General features: G+C 42.8%; 1 protein-coding gene across 1 annotated transcript in view; it reads left to right on the forward strand.

The window, feature by feature from the left end:
- LOC148011284 (transducin family protein / WD-40 repeat family protein) overlaps positions 1 to 22,457 on the forward strand; it is a 191,806-nt gene that overhangs the window by 48,382 nt on the left and 120,967 nt on the right. Inside the window, exons 6-8 of the mRNA XM_087670532.1 lie at positions 539 to 678; positions 752 to 941; positions 1,046 to 1,107. Of these exons, the coding sequence (XP_087526658.1) occupies positions 539 to 678; positions 752 to 941; positions 1,046 to 1,107 (392 nt within the window). The remainder of the gene's footprint in view (positions 1 to 538; positions 679 to 751; positions 942 to 1,045; positions 1,108 to 22,457) is intronic.

A 22,457-nucleotide genomic window follows, 5' to 3' on the forward strand; every position in this document is an offset into this window, starting at 1 on the left:
AACTATGTTTCAAAGAAAATTCAAGCTTTTTTCAGCACATTAGAAGCATATGGGAACAATCAAACGATAAATTAATGGTACTAATATGCTAAAATAATTCCAGGGAGTTGGTCAATTAAAAAATTGCAAGCATCCAATGACACTTTTTATGTCCTATTGCCAGGCTAGTGCAAACATTGCCCTGGTCAAGGAGCACATAACTGACTTGACATCCCAAACACAAACCTCAGAAAAGGAAAATACAAAACTCAAACCCTAAAGCCGATTTTCTGAAAGCACTCTGAATTGATATCTTGTGCATCTGTCACTCATATTTACTTAGATTTCATGTGAAGCTGCAAATGGTGTGATTGTTACGTGGCTAAGAATGGCCACTTGTGGTCACCTTGTGAGACCCTGAAATGGCCTTGGCCTTTCCAAAATGTTCCAGCATTTCTGGACAAGAAAACTTTTACTTCTAATCTAAGTTTTGCTTTTTAAACTTTGGTATTTGTATTGTTGATCTTTTGTGGTGCTAATCTCAAGTTTTTCCTTGTAGGTCTGTCAGGCTATGGTCTGAAAATGGGGATAGTTTATTGGAAATGGTGGGACACACTGCCATTGTCTATTGTGTGGCAGCCCATTCTTCAGGGGATATAGCATCCGGCAGTGAAGATTGTTTCGTGAAACTCTGGAAAGGTAATGAACAGTCAATTCCACCAGTATATTGTTGTATTAAACAGTGACAATGTTTGAATGGTCATGCAATCAGATGGAGTCTGCTATCAGAGTATACAACATCCGGGTTGTGTCTGGGACATCAAGTTTCTTCCAAATGGTGACCTCATCACTGCCTGCTCTGATGGTGTCACAAGGCTTTGGACAAAGAATTCAAAGCGGTTTACATCGCCTGAGGAGATGGAAGCATATGAAAATCAAGTCTCTGCATGGGGAACCCAGACGTTAGTGAAACATTTTATCATCAGATTCTCCTTCCTCTATCCTGCTTATAATATTGAAACAGGAAGAAGACCTTTATATTTACAGCAGCACACTCGTATTGCAGAAAGACTGTAGGTGGTGTGAATGTTAAAGAGCTACCTGGTAGTGAGGTTCTTAAGCAGCCAGGTATGTCTTGATCATGGTACTTTCAGACATTGAAGTCCTCTTAAATGTTTAGGTCTATGCTATAATGCCTCATCTTATGCAATGTGCACGATGCTCAGCTACAGTGGGGTTTGGGCTGTGTCATGCAGGGGTGGATGGTAAAACTAGAGTATCCTAGCTGAGATGTTGCTCAGACTGAAAATCTCTTTAGTGTGAAGCATAGAAGTGGTAGACAAGAGAACGAACAAGATGGATTGACAGCCGCCTGTAGCTTACGCTTTGCCTCATTTTCTAAGAAAGTGGACTATCTTATAAATGGGAATGTATTTAGACAGAGAAGCTAGCAATTTAGAGCTATGTCTAGGATGAAAATTAATGTTAATATATCTGAGGATGACTTATGAACTGTTTGCTGCTCAGTACAGAAGATGTATACAGTGGAATGGGCAAGATGCAATTGGTGATTGAAATGATTTTAGTCAAATTATGTGTGAATTGAAGTAATTGATGTAATGGAGAGAGGATAAACCCCTTATTTCTTAAAGTTTTAATATGCTTCCCAAAAATGCACGACCCCATTGGGCGTTCTGGGATTGGCTAGTCTATATTGAAGAAATGGTAGTAGAAACAGCCACCAAAGAAAATGTGCTCCCACACTGAATATTTGCATATCACTTATGAACAAAGGGTAGGTTGCCAACTAGCAGCAAGGAAAGGTGCATTGACACTTAGGCATATTGTAGGCCATCTCGTGGGCTACGTGTTGATGCCCATTGATCCATGATCCGGGCTCCCTAGGCATTTAAACTTTCATTAAATGTAGTTGTTGCCCCTAGTGTACTAGACACTAAGTGACACTAGGGTTATGGTTGATTTTAGGGTTTCCTATGATGGTGAAGTCGTTGGGGTTTCATTTTTTAATTATAAAAAGACACTTTGTGCCTCATTAGCACATAAGTGTGGCATTATTTAGTGTGATCTCCTTGGGCGTTGTATTCTCTCTCTCTCATTAATACATTGCCTCTCATTTTGTGATTGAGTTATTGTGCATTGATTATCTTTCATTCTCTTTCAATTAATCGCACAATTCCTCCATGCGTGGGCCAACAGTGGTATCGGAGTGAGGTTACCTTCATCGTTCTCACCAATCGCTCGCGATCATTTTCTATGCAGCCATTGCCATTGAGTGTCACACCTCGGCCGACTACCGCTTGAAGCCACTGCCATCATGCCAATTTCTAACAACTTCAATGAGTGGCCATCAACTGGATGCCACTGTTTCGACCATTGTCACTGCCACTTGGTCTCTGCAAGGTACATCAACTGATGCCATTCACAGTATTGGAGAATGCAAGTCCTTGTCGTTGCTTGTTGATTAGAAGTTTGCTGACTTCGATTGCTGCCTTTGCACCTAATTGTTGCTGCCTTCACTTCTTGATAGACTGCCATTGATGTCACCATTTGTGGACCTGCTCCTAATAGCCCAATGCACAGATTGAATTTGCTTGTTGGCTATCTTGCCAATCAGGCGTTGTGCCCTTCGACACGTCCTTGCCGTGCGGACTCGCTGCCTCCATGTCACTGACAACTCGCTGCCCATGTCTTGTTTGCCGGTTGAAGCGTTGCCTGTTTGCCACGTCAATGCCTGAATCTACTGAGATCATCACACTGCCTGTCTTCACTGCCACATCAATGAATCACATTGGATGCCTGTCTCTTTTCTCTTAACATATTATTATTAAATTATTCACTTCCTTATTTCTCTACAGTCCCGCAAGCCCCTATTCTTCCATAATGTTCTTCCCAAGCACAATTGGGTCCAATTTGGGGCTTTTCATGTATTTCACCAAATTTGGTTCTGGTTTCACTACAAATTTGGGGATTTGTTATCAATCTCCTTAAAATTCATCTCTGCATTGAAGAAATTATCCGACCGTCATTGTCAATTTTGGGGCTCTTCAACAAATTGGCTGAATTTTACCCAAATTTCATTGAAAAGTTTGGGGCTTTTCAAGAATTCAGCATTCTTCATCGACATTGAGTCTCAATTCATCACCGGGTGCAGCATTTGACAGTAATTGGTAATAATTTTATCCAATTCATCACCGGGTGCGGCATTTGACAGTAATTGGTAATAATTTTATCCAATTTCTTCAAATTCTCTTCAATTTTCGGGTCAAATTTCGGGCTTTTGCTTAGTTTCACCTTTGAGGTATTTGAATTTTCAGGCTTTTGCCTCAATTCATTTTCTTTGGCCTCAAGGTGCCAAAAAATCATATTATTTGGCTGCTGGCCCTGCTTCTTTTTTTGGACATTGAAGACAAATTTCATTAGTTCGGCACATTTATTGGGTGAATTCTCATCAAATTCTGCTGCCATTCACAGTATTGGAGAACTTTCAGCTATTAATCTCTGATTTCAGCATATTGCTGATGGCCGCCTTGATCAAGTGATATTTTAATCCTGAAAATAGTTATTTTTGTATATTTTTCTCAGCAGGAAAACATTAAGAAAAAATTATTATTCTTCATATTATTCGACTTCATTGAGTTGGGCAACATCTCTTCTATTAGTGCCATTATTATTCGGGCATCTATTTTCTCTCTTTTCACTTGGAAAATATTATTTTATTGCTAATTTCCACTCATGGCGACCAATGATAATGATTTGTTGGGCATGCTTGGTCCCAACAACAAGCCCGATGGTACCAATTATCCAAGGTGGGCTTATATGATGCAACAAGTTCTTGTGGCGAAGAATCTATGGCATATTGTGAATGGCACTGAGCAAAGGCCGGCTTCTCCAACACCGGTACCACCTTCCACCTCCACATTGCAAGGTGGCTCTCATGATGCCGAATCATCTTTCTCTTCCACAACGCCTCCCACTCGTGACTCTCCATTAGATTTGATGGGATGGCTATGACGCCCAAGTGCATGCCCTAATTTTACTTTATCTGTGAAGAGAGGTATCATTCCAGACATCCGATCATGCAAGATAGCCAAGGATGCATGGCAAAAGCTTGCATCATTATATCAAGTATGCAATGAAGTACACATTGCTTATCTACATAAGCAACTAGAAGACGTTTGCATGTGTTTTGCTACCACCTTGCGTTTGGTAACCATGGGTAACCAAGTTACTCATAGTTTCGATCAGCTTGTATCTCTTTTATTGTAGGAAGAACAAAGTCGACTCAATCACAATGCTACCATGGCAATCAAACAGGCCTTTTTCACCCATCATCGTGGAAAGCCCTAACCAAAGATTAAAAACAAGGTCGTTGGTTAAAAATCAGCAACCTTATATGGTGGTCCTCTTTCTACTTCCACCCCTTTTCCACCAAAGATAGCTTTCCATCTAGGTCCATCCTCTTCCAACCCTTCCAATGGTACAGTCAACAAACCTAAGAGATGTAATTATTGCCGAAAGACAGGGCATGATATCATCGAATGTCATAAGCACATTGCATTGGAGAAGGAGTCCAGTCTTGCTTTCACACACGAGACTTCGAACTATTCTCAGTTCAAGGATTATACTTTTTTCATTCTGTGCCAATATAATCCTTCGAGTCATGATACTTGTTTTTTTATTACTGATGTGGTTTCTACTTGATATTTGGACAGTGGTACATCAGGGCACATTGTTGGAGCTCAACTGAGAGTGACAGAAGTTCAAGAGGAGTGAGCGTGAGAGTGTGACGGCTGGAGATAGTGATAGCAGAGTCAAGTATGATTCGATAAGAGTGTACCAACAATGTGTTGGTACACAAAGAATAAAATGTATTTATACTTAGGGCACATAAAGGGTGCATTCACATGTACAATGTGCGTGTACTACACACGGGGGGTTAAATCGGGCCTTTATCCCAACAACCTCCCACTTAAAGGTCCGATGTAAACCTCTAGCTAACCAACTCCCACTAGTCGTATGCAATGCTCGTGTTGAGCTTTGCTTAGACTTTTAGTGAGAACATTTGTAGGGTTGTTTTGTGTTTTAATCTTGGTCAATGTGAGTTGACCATCTTCCAGAATCTGTCTGATGAGGTGGTATTGCACATCTATATGCTTTGTGCGTGAATGATACATGGCATTCTTAGCCAGATATACAACACTTTGGCTGTCACATCCCAAAACTGCAGTACCCATAGACATGCCAAGATCTTCTGCAAGTTTGCTCAACCACATAGCTTCCTTAGAAGCTTCAGTAAAGCTGATATGTATTCAACCTGGAACACCAAGAAACAACTCCACCAGCAACTGTGAAGACATACCTACCGGCGGACCTACGAGTGTCCAAGTCACTTGCCATGTCTGCATCACAATAACCTTGTAAACTAAGTACACCCTGCCCATAGTAAATACACTTTCTTTGTGTACCCTTAAGGTATCGAAGAATACATTTGACAGCCTTCCAATGTGCTTTGCCAGGATTTGACATAAACCTGCTAACAACTCCCACTGCATGAGCAATGTCTGGACAAGTAGCAACCATAGCATACATAAGAGAGCCACAAGCTGATGCATAAGAGACTCTCTTTATAGCATTTTCTTCCACGTCATCTTTTGGGCTGTTGGATTTGCTAAGCTTGAGATAAGCAGGTGAGGGTACCCCAAAAGGCTTAGCTTTAGCCATGTTAAATCTGTCCAGTACCTTTTCAATGTACTTTTCTTGAGATAAAAACAACAATTTTTGCATTCTATCTCTATGAATCCTCATGCCCAAAATATGCTCTTCATTTCCCAAATTTTTCATGAAGAAGGCTAATTTCAGCTGATTTTTGAGAGCATCCAAGCTAGTCTTTCTTTTCCTAGCTAGTAACATATCATCCACATACAAAACAAGTATGATGGGGCTGCCATCTATATCCTTTTTCTTGTACAAGCAATGATTTGCACGGCTGCGTGTAAACTCACGAGATAGCATAAAGGTGTCAAACTTTTTGTACCACTGCCGTGGTGCTTGCTTCAGCTCATACAAGTTGCGTTTTAGTTTACACACCATTCGCTCTTTTCCAAGAACTACATAGCCCTCGAGCTGTTTCATGTAGATTTCCTCATCAATGTCACCATGCAAGAAAGCTGTTTTTACATCCGTTTGATACAACTCTAAGTCTAAAACAACAGTGAGAGAAAAAAGCACCCGTAGAGTGTCATCTTCACAATAGGTGAAAAAACCTCTTGGAAGTCAATCCCTTCCTTTTGTGCATATCCTTTGGCAACTAGCCTTGTCTTGTACTTGGGTTTCCCATCAACTGTCTTTACTTTGTACACCCATTTGTTTGGAAGCGGCTTCCTTCCCTTGGGCAATGACACAAGATCCCAAGTATCATTTGCATATAGAGATTTAATCTCTTCCTGCATAGCAAGCTCCCACTTACTCCTGAACTCACATGACTTGGCCTCTTTGTATGTAAGAGGTTCACCCTCATTTGTAAGCATCGCATAATGCAAGGAGGGGTCAAACCTATGTGGTTACCTTCTTACGCGTGTAGACCTGCGTACCCAATGATCAACATTTTTAGGAATTGGATCTACATCTGAAGGTATATTATTTTCAACATTTATTGGCTACTATAAGCCATTTTCAGCATGTTGTTCATGTTGTACAACACCATTTTCATTTCCAGCACCTGCATTTTCATAATCAGCAAGCCTATCTTGCTGTCCATGACCTCCTTGTGCTCCTATTTGCTGTCCATCATCATCTGGCTCAAAAATAACCAGCTGATCATCAGTTTCAGCTTGTGGTACAGCACCACGAGGCTCATTTTCTGAAGTAATAGGTGGCTGCAAACTCTGAAACTTCACCTTTTTCATATCTTCATTAGAGGCTAAAGTACCTTTCAGCAATTTTGCCTCATTAAATACAACATTACGGCTGCGAATAATTTTCTTGGATTGAGGTAACCACACTTTGTTGCCAACTTCACCCTCATCACTATAGCCAATGAAAATGCCTTTGGTGGATTTTGGGCCAAGTTTGTTCCTCGGCTCATCCCTAACATGCACAAAAGCATGACAGCCAAATATGCATAAATGGCCATATGAGGCCGATTTGCCAGACTAAACCTCCTCAGGGATGCCATTATTTAAGGACTTGTTTGGAGAGCGGTTGCAAATGTGAACCGTAGTTTTGAGTGCCTCTCCCTAAAATTCATGAGGGCGATTAGCAGTGGACAGCATGCATCGCACTCTTTCACATAAAGTCCTATTATATCTTTCAGCCACCCCATTTGAAGAAGGGCTCTAAGGGGCTGTAAGCTCCCTCTTAATACCATGCAAGTCACAAAAGGACTTGAATTCAGTCGATGTGAACTCACCCCCATTATCAGTTCTCAAGCATTTCAGCTTTCTACCTGTCTGAGTGGTTACAAATGCATGTAAAGTTTTAAAAATAGCAAACACTTCACTTTTCTTTTTCATCAAGTATACCCAAATCTTCTTGGAACAATCATCAATAAAGAGGACAAGATATGCAGCACCACCCAACGATTTCACAAGCATAATACATACATCAGAATGCACTAAGTCCAAGACATTGGACTTACGAGAGACACCAGAGTAAAGCCAAGTTTAGAGCCTTTTCCTTCAACCCTCTTTACAGAGGTAATAACATCAAGTTCTTTTTGGCTCATATGGCCTAATCTCTTATGCCATAACTTCAAGTGGCTGCAAATTTCAGCAATTGCAAGAAACTTGCCATTCAAGGCTTTATAGTGCAAACAATACAAAGTGCCCTTCTTGGTTCCTTTTGCAATCAGCATGGAATTCTTTTTTACTTTCCACAAAGCACCCCCAAACAGTGTGGTGTAGCCATGCAAGTCAAGCTAACCAACCGATAGTAAACTCTTTTTAATGCCAGACACATATTTGACATCTTTCAACACAAGCTCTTGACCATTGTCTAAAGACAAATGTACAGTGCCAATCCTATCAATGGTGCAAGCATGGTTATTTCCAAGATACACCTTTCCATAACTACCTGCATTGAACATAGTAAAACACTCCAAGCAAGGAGTCACATGGAAAGAGGCACCAGAGTCTACAATCCAAGTCTAAGTGACACCATCATCAACTGACAAGAGTGCATCAATCACATCAGCCTTGGTAATCTGCATATCATGCATGTGACATACAAGTGCATCATAATCAATTGCACATAATACATCATCCTCTGTATCTGAAAGTTTCTCTATGACCACACTAAAGGCCACATTGGCCTTTTCTTTGCCTTTGGTTGCCTCCGATGCATTTTTCTTGTCTTCATTCTTCTTTTTATCTCTTGCATTCTTTTTTCTCTTTTGTTCCTTCTTGTAATACCTGCAACTAGGTTTCTTGTGGCCCTTCTGACCACAATGATGGCAAGTAATGTCACTCTTTTCCTTTCCTTTGCCCTTGCTCCTGTTTCTTTGTCCTGCATTTGCATTTTTATTTTAAACCTTGCCTCTTACATTGTAAGCTGAGTTGCTGCCTTTCCCACTAGACATACGTCTAATTTCTTCATTGAAGATAGAACCCCTCACCCCATCATATGAGAGATTGGGGTTATTGTTGAGTGAAACCACCAAGGTCCCCTAAGAGTCAAGCAGTGTCATGATCAAATAGATTGCCTTCAACTTATCATCAAAGTCCAACTTTGCATCTTTGAGCTGATTTAAAATCCCTGTAAATATACTCAAGTGCTTAGCTGCAGGCTTTGACTCATCCAGTCGCCTATTCACCAACTTGCGCATTAAATGCATCTAATTAATAGGTGTGGTGATCTCATAAGTAGTTTTCAGCTTCTCCCATATTGCATAACGTGTATCGAAACCCTTAATGTTTGTCAGAATGTCATCAGTGACACCTATCTTTACGTAAGCCATAGCCTTTTTATTTACTTTGGCCCAATCTGCATTAGACATTAGTGTGGGTTTATCTTCCTACAAAGCATCCTCACAATCCTTTAGGAACAAAATGCCCTGCATATGGTCTTTCCAAAGGTCAGAGCCATGACCATCAAACCGTTTGATTTCCATCAAACTCTTGATGTGTGAACTAGAAGAAGTTCCAACCATTTTATCATGAACACAAGAGTAAATGCCGCTAAACTGCAAAAGCACAAGCTGAACCATCAAACACACTGCTGTTCTTCCTCAACCAGAAATAAATCTGTGCTGTTTGTACATGAACCGACCACCACACGGGCAAAAATGTAGAAATTTATCAAATTCTGCGCAAAACCCCAAAATTTCAAGTCCAAGATTGCATAAATGTTAGCTAGTTTGACCCAGCTGAGCAAAACTTTGACAATATATGAAAAGCCCCAAATTTTTGGGGTCCAATGTCAAGAAATTTTGCTCAAAAGAGCAAAATTTTGACTAATTTGGCAAAATCTCTAAATTAATTGTGATCATCACTCGCAATGTCTGCAATTTGTGACTCGAAAATCACTAGTAGGCATAAAAGATAGCAAATTTGGGAAAAGCCCTACAATTTTGAGCCAAATCTGCACTAGTGCCTATAGTGCGTGAACTCCTGCTAAGAGAAGGAATTTCGAAAAAGGATTTGAAAAGAAAAATAAAGATTCTTGATTTTATAAATAAATTGACGGGTCCGTTGACCCACCGACAGGCGTCACGTCGCGGGACTCGCGGTGCCTCCGCTGATCCGTGTTGGTTGCTGTTGGTTCAAACTGGAAGGGCAAGCAAGAGGGAAGCACCCTCTCTCCGTCAAGTTGAAGAAGTAGGGGAGGGTGTATCCAAGCCGATCCTGGGTAGCAGGTACTTAAGAACCGGCTGGTTGACCGCTTTGGTCAAGATATCTGTAAAAATTATCTGATGAAGGCACAAACTCTAGGCGAATAGTGCCTAGCTCAACTTGCTCTCTAGAAAAGTGGAAGTGGACTCCCACATGCTGTGTTCGTGGTGTGATGATCAGATTGCCCGCAAGTGCAATGGCACTCTGGTTGTCGCAGTAGACAACTGTGGGAGAGTCACATGGAAAATGAAGTGTCGCCAGTAAACTCCTCAGATAGATGGCCTTGGTGGTGCCATCGAAGAGAGCCCGGTACTCAGTCTCGGCCATGGAAGCTGCCACCGTCTCTTACTTACGGCTAGACTAAGAAATGGGAGCCGTGCCCAAGGTAAAGAGGTAGCCGCTATGGGAACGCTGGGTGTCAGGATCTCCTGCCCAATCAGAATCAGTGTACCCCTGCAAACATAAACCAGAACCATATGTCAAGCCATAAGAAAAAGTACACCGCAAATAACGCAACACACGAAGATATGCAATCCAATGTGGCATCCTAGGTGCTAAATTTGGCCTAGTGTGAATTAAGCAGAGAAGTTTTCCTACAACAGAACGATAGGTGTGTGCATCGAAGGGCTGTCCTAGGGTATCTCTCTTGTCAAAAACAACATCCCGCCTAACGATCACCTTGTTTGTCCGAGGATCGAACAAACGATAGGCTTTCGCTTCAGAGGAATATCCCACAAAAATAAGGAGATCAGCTCGGGGAGTAAGCTTACCTATCTTGTCATTAGGCGTGTGTGTGTATGCACGACGCCCGAAGGCTCTGAAATGGGAAATAACAGGCCGAGAGGCAAAAAATGCCTTATATGGGGTCTTTTGAGGAAGAGCCGCAATTGGGCACCGGTTGAGGATGTACACCGAAGTGTTAACAGCCTCGACCCAAAGGCACTCAGGAAGCTCTGCTGCGAACATCATAGAGTGTGCCATTTTTATGACTGTGCAGTTCCTACGCTCTACGACTCCATTCTGAGAGGGGGAGTTGGTAGAGGTGAGCCGGCGAGAAATGCCATATTTCTATAGAAACTCGGAAAACTTGTGGAAGATAAACTTACCACCGCTCTCACTCCTCATGCACCCAACACGACGACCGGTCTGGTTATGAAAGTATCTGACTTATGCTTGAGGAAGTACATCCACATATATCGAGAATGATCATCCACTATAAAAAAAAAAGTACAACGCGCCGTTCAAAGCAGCAGTGGATGTCAGCCTACAAAGATCAACGTGAATCAATCTAAGAGGCTTCTCAGCTCTATGTGTAGACTGCTGAGGAAATGGGGCACGGTACTGCTTCCCGAGCTGACAGGCCACGGCGTGACAACTCATAAAGTGAGTCTTAACCAAGATGCCCTAAGCGAAAATGCCAAAGACACTCATTTTGCGTAGGCTCCCGAGATGTGGCTAAGGGTTGGAAGCTATGGAACACGGAGCCTTTGGCGGTCGGCTCGGTCGGAAAGTGTGTCATGTGGTATAGGCCATTAGGCTGTGCCTCACCGCGAGCAATCACTAAACCAGTCAGAGAGTCAAGGACCTCGACTGTGGTCGCTGTAAAGAAAACTGTTCGCCCCAACCGGCAAAGCTGCTGAATAGATAACAAGTTCACCCCAAGTTGAGAGACATGATATACATTGGCCAGGGAAGCCAGATCTGGACCCTTGTTAGTGGCAAAACTGATGCAACCTTGAGCCTGAATCTTGACTGAGGAGTTGTTTCCTACATGGACCCACCTGGCTGCAGGGGCTCGGGTACGGAAAATGTCCTCTATAGGAGTCATGTGATGTGTAGCTCCACTGTCCACAATCCAATCTAGAGTTGAAGTGCTCGACTGAGACGAGTGGGCCTCTGCAGTAACCTTGTTGGGAGGCAACTCACAGATGTGGACGAGACTCGCATCTGATGTCTCTATAGAGACGATATGGGCCTTTGCAGACTAGTCAGACAAGCCCTCTAGAGGTGAGAACATTGTTGATTGAGATGACTGTGCGGTGGCAGTGTGAGTCTGACCTTTAAACTGCCCATTGCCATCATCTTGCCTCCCCTGCTGGGGGTTGCCCGACTGAGGAGCGGGGGTCTGAGACTTAAGTTTTGGTGCTGTGCCTCGTGTCTTTGATTGACACTCGTTGTCAAAATGGCCAGTCTTTTGACAATGTTGACAATATCTATTCTTTTTAGATACATTTTGCCACCCAGGTTTGAGTTGTGATTGGGAGTTTCCTTGGGAATCCCCAGATTGATTTAGCTTTTGAGTTTGATTTTGATTTTGAGTGGAGGTTTGGTTTGGTTTGCCCTTTCCTTGTTGCCCTTTCTGAGAATGAGCAAGTAGAGCCCCCTTTGAAGAGGAATTCATATGAAACTGATCGAACAACCATGCGTAACGCAACAGCTGACACTCAAATTCATAGAATGTCGGCATGGTAGGCTTTGAAACTATTCCTTCCACAAAATTGAAGTATTTCTTGGGGAGTTTATTTAGGAACAATGTGACTTGATCGTCAAAGGACTTGGGAGTCCCCGTATTGGAGAATTCAGCGAGGAGACGCCGATACTCAACGAACTTGACTTTCAAGTCATCCCGGTCAATGATTTTGAAAAGCTGAAGCTCATGGTCAAGATTAATATGACAGGTCCTATCTCTAGCCGCATAGCGGTCAGTCAAGTGTGCCCATCGCTTTGACGCTAAGTCAAAATGTTGAAGCTGAGAATGAAACTCTGGCAATAAGCCCTGTATCAGCTCGACAATAGCGGAGGCATTCCTAGCCTTCCATGAGCGGATGACCTCGTATGAAACAAATGCAGGATCGGGTTTGGGTTCCAACCCCTGTACTAGATGTTGGGAATAAAGGGCCATCATGCTTTTTATATGTGGATGGGTGTGAACACACCCTTAGCACATTGTACTTTCATACATATATCTATCTAAAACCTAAAGTGGTACACTTGTCATTGTACCGAAAAAACGTGTTCACTCTCTACTTTGCTCACTTGCACTCTCTCTATCTCCCTCACTGAGCGTAAGGTCTGTCTACCTCTATCTCCATGCCTAATCGATTCCTTCAAACTGGTATCAGAGTGTAAGGTGCTGAGTGTGCTGAGCACGATCGTCAGTCAGGCTAAGGCAGTCGTGAGCTGCAGAAAGCGGACAGGCTGTGGAGAGTGTGCGAGGGCCAAGCTCCAGCTGTGCGACAAGGCTCGTGGCGATTGGCAGGCGATAGGCGACATGCATCACGGTCGAACAGAGTGGTGGGCAGCACCTGTCGCGTGGCAGGCTGTGATTGACCTGCAACAGGTGCTTGGACCAGTGGGCGACGGTGACGGGATGAGTGGGCGACGGTGACGGTCAAGTGTTGATCAACTGGTTTGTCTTTCCATAGACCAGTGCGTGACGGTGACGGGTCTAGCGGGTGAGTGCGCGACGGGGAGGACAAGAGACAGGCCTGACGGGTCAACAGACCCCTCATTCAAAACATTTTTTTTTCAAGAAAACCCTTTTCTCAAACTCCTTCCTCTAACCGCGGTTCACATGTGCAAGCACAAAATATCAAATTTGTGCAATTTTGGCCCAGAAAGTTGGGGCTTTGCCAGATTGAGCACTGTTCGTGAAAAATTGAGGCATCTGCGTCGGAATTGTAGACATTGTGCGCATTTGAATTGGGGATTTCGCTAAAATTGTTGAAATTTTGCTCAATCTGAGTGAAATTTCTCAACATTTAGCCCAGAAATTTGGGGCTTTTCCCAGATTTGGGAAATTTGATGCAGGACAAGCAAATTTATCTTAGAAATTGCAGGAATTTGTGACATTTTGTCCCCGACATTTGGGGCTTTTCATGTACATGCACAAATTGGGCTGAAATTAACCCAATTTCTTGACATTGAGGCACATTGGATCCCGTGCAATTTGGGGCTTTTGCAATTTGGGTAAAATTTGTGTAGCATTTGGTCATTTTATGTACATGCAGGTTGAATTCCGCGCAATTTGGACATCAACACTTGGTGAAATTTGGGGGTTTTGCTGAAATTGCTTTATTTTGGCAAAATTGGATTGTCCTATGCATGACAAAGGAAATGTAGATGTGTGTTTGACGCTTTTGAGCACAAAAATTTGGGGCATTTGACCGTTCGTGTCAAATTTTATGCCCGTGGTTACACGTACAACAGAAATTGCAGCTGAAATTTTGGGATTTCTCATGTAATGTGATGCACATGCCCTTTGGAACAGCTGTAATCAGTTGGATAATGCTGTAGCACTTGGTTTGGTGCTTCTGAAATCTGAATTACAGATCTGAAATCTGTACTTCTGCGTGGTCATTTATTGCTGATTGGTACTTGTTTGTACCTTGGTCACTTGGGTGACAATTTGGGCCTTCATTTACTGGTTTTTTGGTCACTTTTGAGCTGAAAACCATGGCTGGCAGCAATGACAGCAGTAATTTCATGCATATAAAGAAGCTTGAAGGTGCACATAATTTTGCAATGTGGCAAAAATAGTGCTACAATATCCTGTTACAAAAGAAGCAAGCAAAGCCGATCTAAACTAAAGGGGCAAAGCTTGTGGACATGGATCAAGACGATTGGGATGAGTTGAACGAGCTTGCACGCTCAACCATAGAGCTATCGATTTCTGATGCCTTGCTCTTCAACATTGAAGGTTTGGATTCTGCATATGCTATATGGACTAGACTGGAAGAATTGTATGCATAGAAGAGCGGTGCAAGTAAAGTGTATTGGCTGAAAAAGCTTATGGATTTGCGTATGAAAGAAGGTATAGCAATGTCTACTCACTTGAGTGAGTTTAACTCCATTTTCAGCTAGCTGGTTGCCTTGAAGTTCATGATTGATGAGGAATTTAAGGCTACTTTCTTGCTTTGCACTCTACCAGAGAGTTGGGATACATTTAGGACTGCTATGAGCAATTCTAATGTGATCCTTTTGTATGCTGATGTAGAGAGTGCTCTACTTATGGAAGAGATGAATCGGCAGAACAATGCATCTAGTAAGTCTTCCAGTGCTTTGCATACTAGGGGCAGATCATAGCAAAAGGGCAAATATGATGCCAAGGGACGCAGTAAATCACGTGGCAAAGATGTTGAATGCCATCATTGTGGCAAGAAGGGTCACTTTAAACGTGACTGCTACAAATGGAAGAAAGAGAAAGGAAAAGGCAAGAAGACAGATGATTGTAAGGAAGAGAAGAAGGACAGTCAGCCTAAGAAGAGTAGTGTAAAAATTGAAGAGGTGAATGTAGTCACTCATGATAGTGATTGTGGGAGTGACGTACTCTTTGTCTCTTCACACTTTGTTGCACATGCTTTACTTGCAGATACAGATGATGACATGCATACTTGGATTCTTGATTCAGGTGCTTCCTTTCGTGTCACCCCTCATCGTGAGTGGTTTTCCGCATATACAGGGGGTCGACATGGTGTTGTTCATCTTAGGGGCAACTATGCATGTGAGATTGCAGGTATTGGCAGTGTGCAGTTACAGTTTCAGCATTGCTCTGTCTTTACACTTTAGCATGTACGGCATGTACTTCAACTCAAGAAGAGCTTGATTAGCACAGGGCAGCTAGATGATGATGGTTTTCATACCACCTTTAGTGATGGAAAATGAAAGATCTGTAAGGGATCTAGGGTTATTGCTAGAGGTTGCAAGAGTGATACGTTGTATCCACTTCATGTATCTAGTGTGCGTGACCATCTTATTGCTGTGACCGAGCAGCCAAGTGTTTCTTTGTGGCATGGCCGATTGGGACACATGAGTCAAACATAAATGAAAGTGCTTTCTCGTTTGGGTTGCTTGCCTTGTCTTCGTTATGCTGATTTTGAGCACTGTGATGATTGTATTTATGACAAACATGCACAGACTTTTCACAAAAAGTCTCTTTCTTTGAAATCTTCTTCTCTAGAGTTAATACATTCAGATGTATGTAAAATGCTAGGATTATCTTTAGGGGGAAAGAAATATTTTGTCACCTTTGTCGATGATGCTACATGGAAAGTATGGGTTTATCCTATTCGTAGCAAGGATGAAGTGCTTGACAAGTTTAAAAAATTCTTGGCATTGGCTGAAAATCAGACAGATAAGACACTTAAGTGTCTTCGCTCTAACAATGGTGGGGAATATGTGTTCAAGGCCTTTCAGGAATTTTGTGACAGCAAAGGGATAAAGAGGGAGCTCATTGCCCCTCATAATCTGCCCCAAAATGGAGTTACAATGGGTATGAATCGGACCGTACAAGATATGGTCTGTACGATGCTGTCTCATGCTACATTATCTCATGGTTTTTGGGCAGAGGCTGTTATGATAGCCATTCACTTGATTAATTGGTCACAAAACATGTCTTTTTGGGGGGGTGGAGTTCCCCAAGAAGTGTGGTCGGGCAAGCCACCTTCATATGCTCATCTGAAAGTGTTTGGCTGCGAGACTTTTGTGCAGATTCGTAAAGAAAAACGTAGCAAACCTGAGTCAAAGTCATGTAAATGCATTTTCGTAGGATATGGTGACGAGGTTAAAATGGGATATAGATTGTGGGATCCCGAGAAAAGGAAAGTAGTACGCAGCAATGACGCTATCTTTCGGGAAGATCACATGCACAGATAACCCGAAAATACTGAGGAGGTACGTAGGGTGGTATTCCAGGAAGAAATACCTTTTGGACAGCAAAATGTGCCCGTTGTACAGCAACAAATACCTACTGTAAATGAACCTGTAAATGCAAGAAATGATGCTGGAAATGATTAGCGAGCTATTGCCCGTGAAAATGAGCCATTACATGTGTAGGAACAGCTAGGACAGCAAGCTGTTAATGCTGATTTGCAGGCTGAAATGCCAGGACAGCATGCTGAAAATGCAAACAATGACCATTGGGTTAGGAGATCGTCTAGGGCTACTAGATAGCCTGACAGATTCGTTCCTGGTGCAATTAATGTGATTGAGTATGTCATATTGATAGACTGTGGTGAAATGTCTTGCTTCAAGGAAGCAATGGACAGACAAGAAAGCAACAAATAGTATAAAGCCATGCTGTCAGAGATAGAATCTCTTGAAAAAAATGGCACTTGGGTCTTTGTGTAATTACCTAAAGGGCAGAAAACCCTTCCATGCAAATGGGTTTACAAAATGAAGGTTACTTCTGGTTCCTCACCAAAGTACAAAGCAAGATTGGTTGCAAAGGGGTACAAACAGGAGCATGGAATTGACTTTGATGAGATTTTCTCTCTTGTAGTCAAGATGACTACATTGAGAATCATTTTAGAGGATATGGAGTTCATACAGAAGGATGTAAAGGCTGCGTTTTTATATGATGATCTGCATGAAGACATATATATGTAGCAGCTTGAAGGGTTTGTTGAACAAGGGAAAGAACAAATGGTATGTAAACTGAAAAAAAGTTTGTATGGGCTGAAACAAGCACCAGGAGAATGGTATCATAAGTTTGATACATTCATGCAGTCCCAAGGCTTTCATAGAAGTCAAGTGGATCACTGCTTGTACACTAAGAAGGCAGTAGATGGCAGCCTGATTATCTTCGTTTTGTATGTTGATGACATGTTGATTGTTGGCAGGGATACTCATGCCTTGGGTTCATTGAAGCAAAGTCTTCATGGCAGCTTTGACATGAAGGATCTGGGTGATGCAAATCACATTCTTGGCATGTGAATCCTTAGAGATAGATCGAAAGGTTTACTCTATCTATCTCAGCAGGAGTATATCTCCAAAGTTTTGCAGCGTTTCAATATGGAGGGGGGGAAAACAATTGGGGTTCCATTTCCTCCATATGTGAAACTCAGTGCAGAGGACAGCCCTACATCTAATGATGAGAAGGCTGAAATGGCCAAGATACCATATGCTTCAGCTGTTGGCAGTTGGATGTATGCTATGGTTGCTACACATCGTGACATTGCTTTTCAGTGGGAGTGGTTAGCAGATACATGGCAACCCCTGGCAAGAAGCATTGGGATGCAATGAAAGGTATTATGAGATACCTTGAAGGCACAAAGGAATTGTGCATCTGCTTTGGAAAGCAGAAGGTATCTGTTGTTGGCTTTACGGATGCAGACTATGCTGGTCATGCGGACTGTAGGAAGTCCATTTCTGGGTATGTGTTTACTTTCACAGGAGGAGCGGTCTCTTGGATCTCTAGGCTACAAAAATGTGTTGCATTGTCTACTACAGAGGCAGAGCATGCAGCTGCCACTGAGGCATGCAAGGAGGCTTTATGGTTTTCACGTCTGATGGGAGAGCTTGGCATCACAGAGTTACCTGTTCTCCATTGTGATAGTCAGAGTGCTATCACGCTAGCACGGAATCCTGTCTTTCATGCAAAGATAAAGCACATAGAGGTGAAGTATCACTTCATTAGAGATGTACTTGACAGCAAGAGCATTGAGCTTGTCAAAGTGCATACAAATTATAATCCTGCAGACCTTCTCACGAAGGGTGTTCCAGCAGAGCGGTTTGCTCATTGCCGACAAATGATGGGAGTTGGATAGATATATTTATTTCAGCTTTGTACATACTTAGACTTAGCTGATTCTTTTCTCCTCTTAAGGCACATTGCCTTTAGGTGGAAGGTTGTTGGGAATAAAGGGCCATTACGCTTTTTATATGTGCACGGGTGTGAACACAGCCTTAGCACATTGTACTTTCATACATATATCTATCTAAAACCTAAAGTGGTAAACTCGTCATTGTACCGAGAAAATGTGTTCACTCTCTACTCTGCTCGCTCGCACTCTCTCTGTCTCCCTCACTGAGCGTAAGGTCTGTCTATCTCTATCTCCGTGCCTAATCGATTCCTTCACTAGATCCCATAGGTTCTGTGAATCATGGACATGCTCTCATCAAATTTGACCAAGTAGTAAAGTTTGACCCGTTAAAACGAGTCTTGTCATTAAATGTATTCTTGGTAGAAGATGAGCTAGAACCATGAGGTGTTGGGTGGGTGGAGTAAGATGATGGTGGAAAAGATAGTAGAGGTGAGAGTGTCTGATAAGAGTAAGGAGGAGGGGGAAGAGGTGGATAGGCAAAAGTAGGCTGTGAGCGTCCAATGAGTGCCGATTGATGCGGAGGCACTGGAACATGAATGTTTTCATAAGATGCCGGTGTAGGTGGAGGCACTGGGACACAATAGCCTTGTTCAAAGTAAGGCTAGGTCACAGCATTATGACCAGAAGGTCCAGTAGGCAATGCCATGGAGGTAAACTGTGGAGGCAACTGATCCACACTCGGGAGAGATTGAGTGGGATACCCAAGCTGCAATGATCCCGAAAGTGTGTATAAGATAGGTGGAACACCAGCCGGCTGAGGGAAGGATGAGGTCCTAAAGGATGTTCCTATGTTTCCATAACCCCCCGAAGTGATGTGCGATGCGACATGAGGTGTCTAAAATGAAAATGTGAATGGTGTAAATGGAAGTGGTGAAGCAGCGGAAGAATGTGGTGGGATGGGTGGGTTTTGAAAGTGAGGTGTATGAGGTGCAGATTCTTTTTGTTCATTTTTATCATGTAAGGACTGAAAATGAAACTGTGAAGATGATGATACACCATGTAATGAAGTGAAAGAAACACCAAATTCAATCTGATTATGTTAAGTAAACAGAAAAGAAGGAATGACAGAAGAAGAGTTACCTGGCTTTTTCTTATAATCCCTGCGACGTGTGTTAACATACAAGAATTGGTCAACAGACTGGGCTCTTTCTTCCACATGATCTCTACTAGCATATTGAAAAATAGAAGAGGTAAAAGAAGGAGGCATAAAAGACGAATCAAAAGTACCTTGCATCGGAGAGGACGGAAGAGTCTAAAAAAATGGAACATACTCTGGATCTTGCTCTCCAAGAGGGGGGCCCATCGTTGATGGAGATCTCGACGGCCCTGCAACATCATCAAACTTACGCGCAACATTTGAAGAGTGAAATCCATGCATACCTTCATTTAGAAGCTTTTCTTGAAGGGCAATCCTTTGGTCGAGCTCCTCAATCTTCTTTTGTCGATAGGCTATGATCAGTTTATATTCCTCAGAGGTCAGCTTGCCTATCTTTTCTTCCATGTACTCAGATGTTTCTCCCACCATGTCAGAACTTTGTTGAGCAAGTTGATTGGCCCACTCTCGCTCGGCTCTCGGCATAGGTTGATTTGGAGACTGAATCGGTGTTGATGTGTTTGAAGTCATTTGAACCTACTGTTGTTATTGCTTCTTGCGAGAAGCTTTCAAATCAAAGGCCTAGGTTTCTCAGAGAGTACCAGGCTCTGATACCATGTAAAGAAAAATACTCTTAACATAGAAACATAAACAGAAACCATACAACAAAGCACAGACTGATAAAAAGAACACAGTAATACGATGCTTATGCAGCAAACACACTATGCACTGAATGAATACTGAACCTCGAACTCTTGTATCTCTAGAATCAGGGCAGGGGTAATGAGCTGGAGAGTGTGTCGTACTCCAAACGGATCCTGAATCGTAGCAAGGCAGCCTTTGGATGTCGAACACCAGCAAATGCAGCAGTGAGAAGAGAGAAAGTCTAAAAACGGAGCTTGTAGGAGAGAGAAAGACTAAAAACGCAAGCAGGACAATTGCAGGAGAGAGAAAGACTAAAAACGGAGGCTGCAGGAGAGAGAGACTGCAGCGATTGCAGACAGGAGAGAGAAAACTGTCAGGGCGGCAGCTGGAGGCTGCAAGCGCAGCAATTTGCTGGCGTGGCAGATTGTACGATAGCAGTGCAGATGAACAACAGTCATTCGCCAGGCAGAAACAATAGCAATTAGGGTGTGGAGGGTTGGAAACATGCACCAGACTATAGGGAACAGTGATGGACAGCAAGGGCTGAGATGTCCTCAGTGATCGGGGTGTGGGCAACAAGCTGGTAACACTTGAAACGTGCAAAAACGAGATTGTAAAAGAGTGGAGGGCTGGCTGCCAATTTATAGAAAATTAGGGTTCTAGATCCTCTCCCACTTAACTTTCTCGATCCGCTCCTCGTTTTAGGGTTTTGTCTAAAATAAGCCTAAAATAAGCATGTTTTGGGGCTGTTTAAGTGGCTAAGTTCATTTCTTAGCACGGCATTGGTGGAGGCACGTGCTTGTATAGTGATCACAGAGACACAACATGCACATGTTTTAGAGGGAGCATAGAGGAGATGGGCATGGATGCATAAGCTCATCCATGGTTTTGCCGCATTGGTACATCCGGCCTACATGTCACCGGCGGTCATGGTTGATAGAGAGTTCCATTTGGACCAGGTTGCTTATTTGACTTGTGTGGTCCCTGTGGATGACCATAATGCAGTGTTGGAGGAGCTAGGATGTTATGCAGATTAAAGAGGGTATTGGCTTTTGCTTCTCCACTTGTTGGAGGAGAGAGTCACTTGTGAAGCCTTTATTTTGGTGGCAAAACTTTGGATACGCATTGGAGACCCTTCATCCCTTAGCCATGAGGGTCCTTGCCCAGGATTGCTCTTCGGGTGCATGTGAGAGAAACTGGAATGCCTATTTTCTCATTCACACAAAGATTTGCAATCGGCTTAACACACAAGAGCTACAATGGCTAGTCTATTGCGGCACTAACTTATGCATGATAGGGCTATGATGAGTAGGGGTAGTTTGAAGCTAGTAAAGTTTAAACACTTGACCATAAAATTTAAAATTTGTTGTTTTGAACTTTGAACTTTGAAGTTTATACTTTACAATTTAGACTTTAGCATTTACAATCTTACGTGCATTGTGTAGGTGAATGTTGATACATTTAAGTTAATGGGCGACACTCTTCGGAGTGTACATCAGGAGGTGGACGAGGAGGAGATGATTTTTGTAGAGCTCTATAGAGAGCTTATAGCAGCAGATACTCATGACACTTGTAGTTAGCGTGCTTGTGGGTGAGGAGTTCAAGTAGGTGGTAGTAGGGGCATGGTCATTGGATGCACTCCAACATCAAGGATGGGTGGTTCGAGTGGCTTGTAGACATATGTAGGGTGGGGCTCTAGTAGCTCACATCCTGTGCCTCATGATGACATCCCCCCTTTGCCTACATAGCTGCCATCTAGGGAGCCATCATTTGATGCTGATGATAACCTTATTAGTAAGGATGAGTATGAGTGGGAAACACCTAGCACACGTATCTACAACAACCATAATCAATGACACATTGGAGGAGGAAGAAAAAAGGAAAATGAGAGCACTCCATGTTTGGGTGACGGGGCTGAAGATGCATGAAAAAGTGGATGAGGACACCAAGGTGCTATATACGTTAATGAATACTAAGAAAGACACACATGTCTCCGCTTGGAGAGTAGGAAAGAAAAGCACAAAAGGGGAGAGCTCAAGAGAGCGTGCACTCATTCTCCACTTCCCCACCATGGAGGTTAGGAGAGACTTCCTAGCTCAACACCGTACATTGAAGGGGACCAGTGTGTTTTTGGGTGATGATCTCACACAAATCCAACTAGCTCACAGGAGGGAGTGCATGCCAAAAATTAAGGCAGCAAGGGAGGAGGGCATACTCGCCTTCTACAGAGGAGGGAGAGTGGTAGTCATGGAGAGGCGCCACAAATGACGGTCTAAGACAATCATGCAG

The sequence above is a fragment of the Lygodium microphyllum genome, chromosome 28 (genome assembly GCF_053477565.2).
Source record: "Lygodium microphyllum isolate KBCC chromosome 28, Lygodium_microphyllum_v1.1.10, whole genome shotgun sequence".
Classification (NCBI taxonomy): Eukaryota; Viridiplantae; Streptophyta; class Polypodiopsida; order Schizaeales; family Lygodiaceae; genus Lygodium; species Lygodium microphyllum.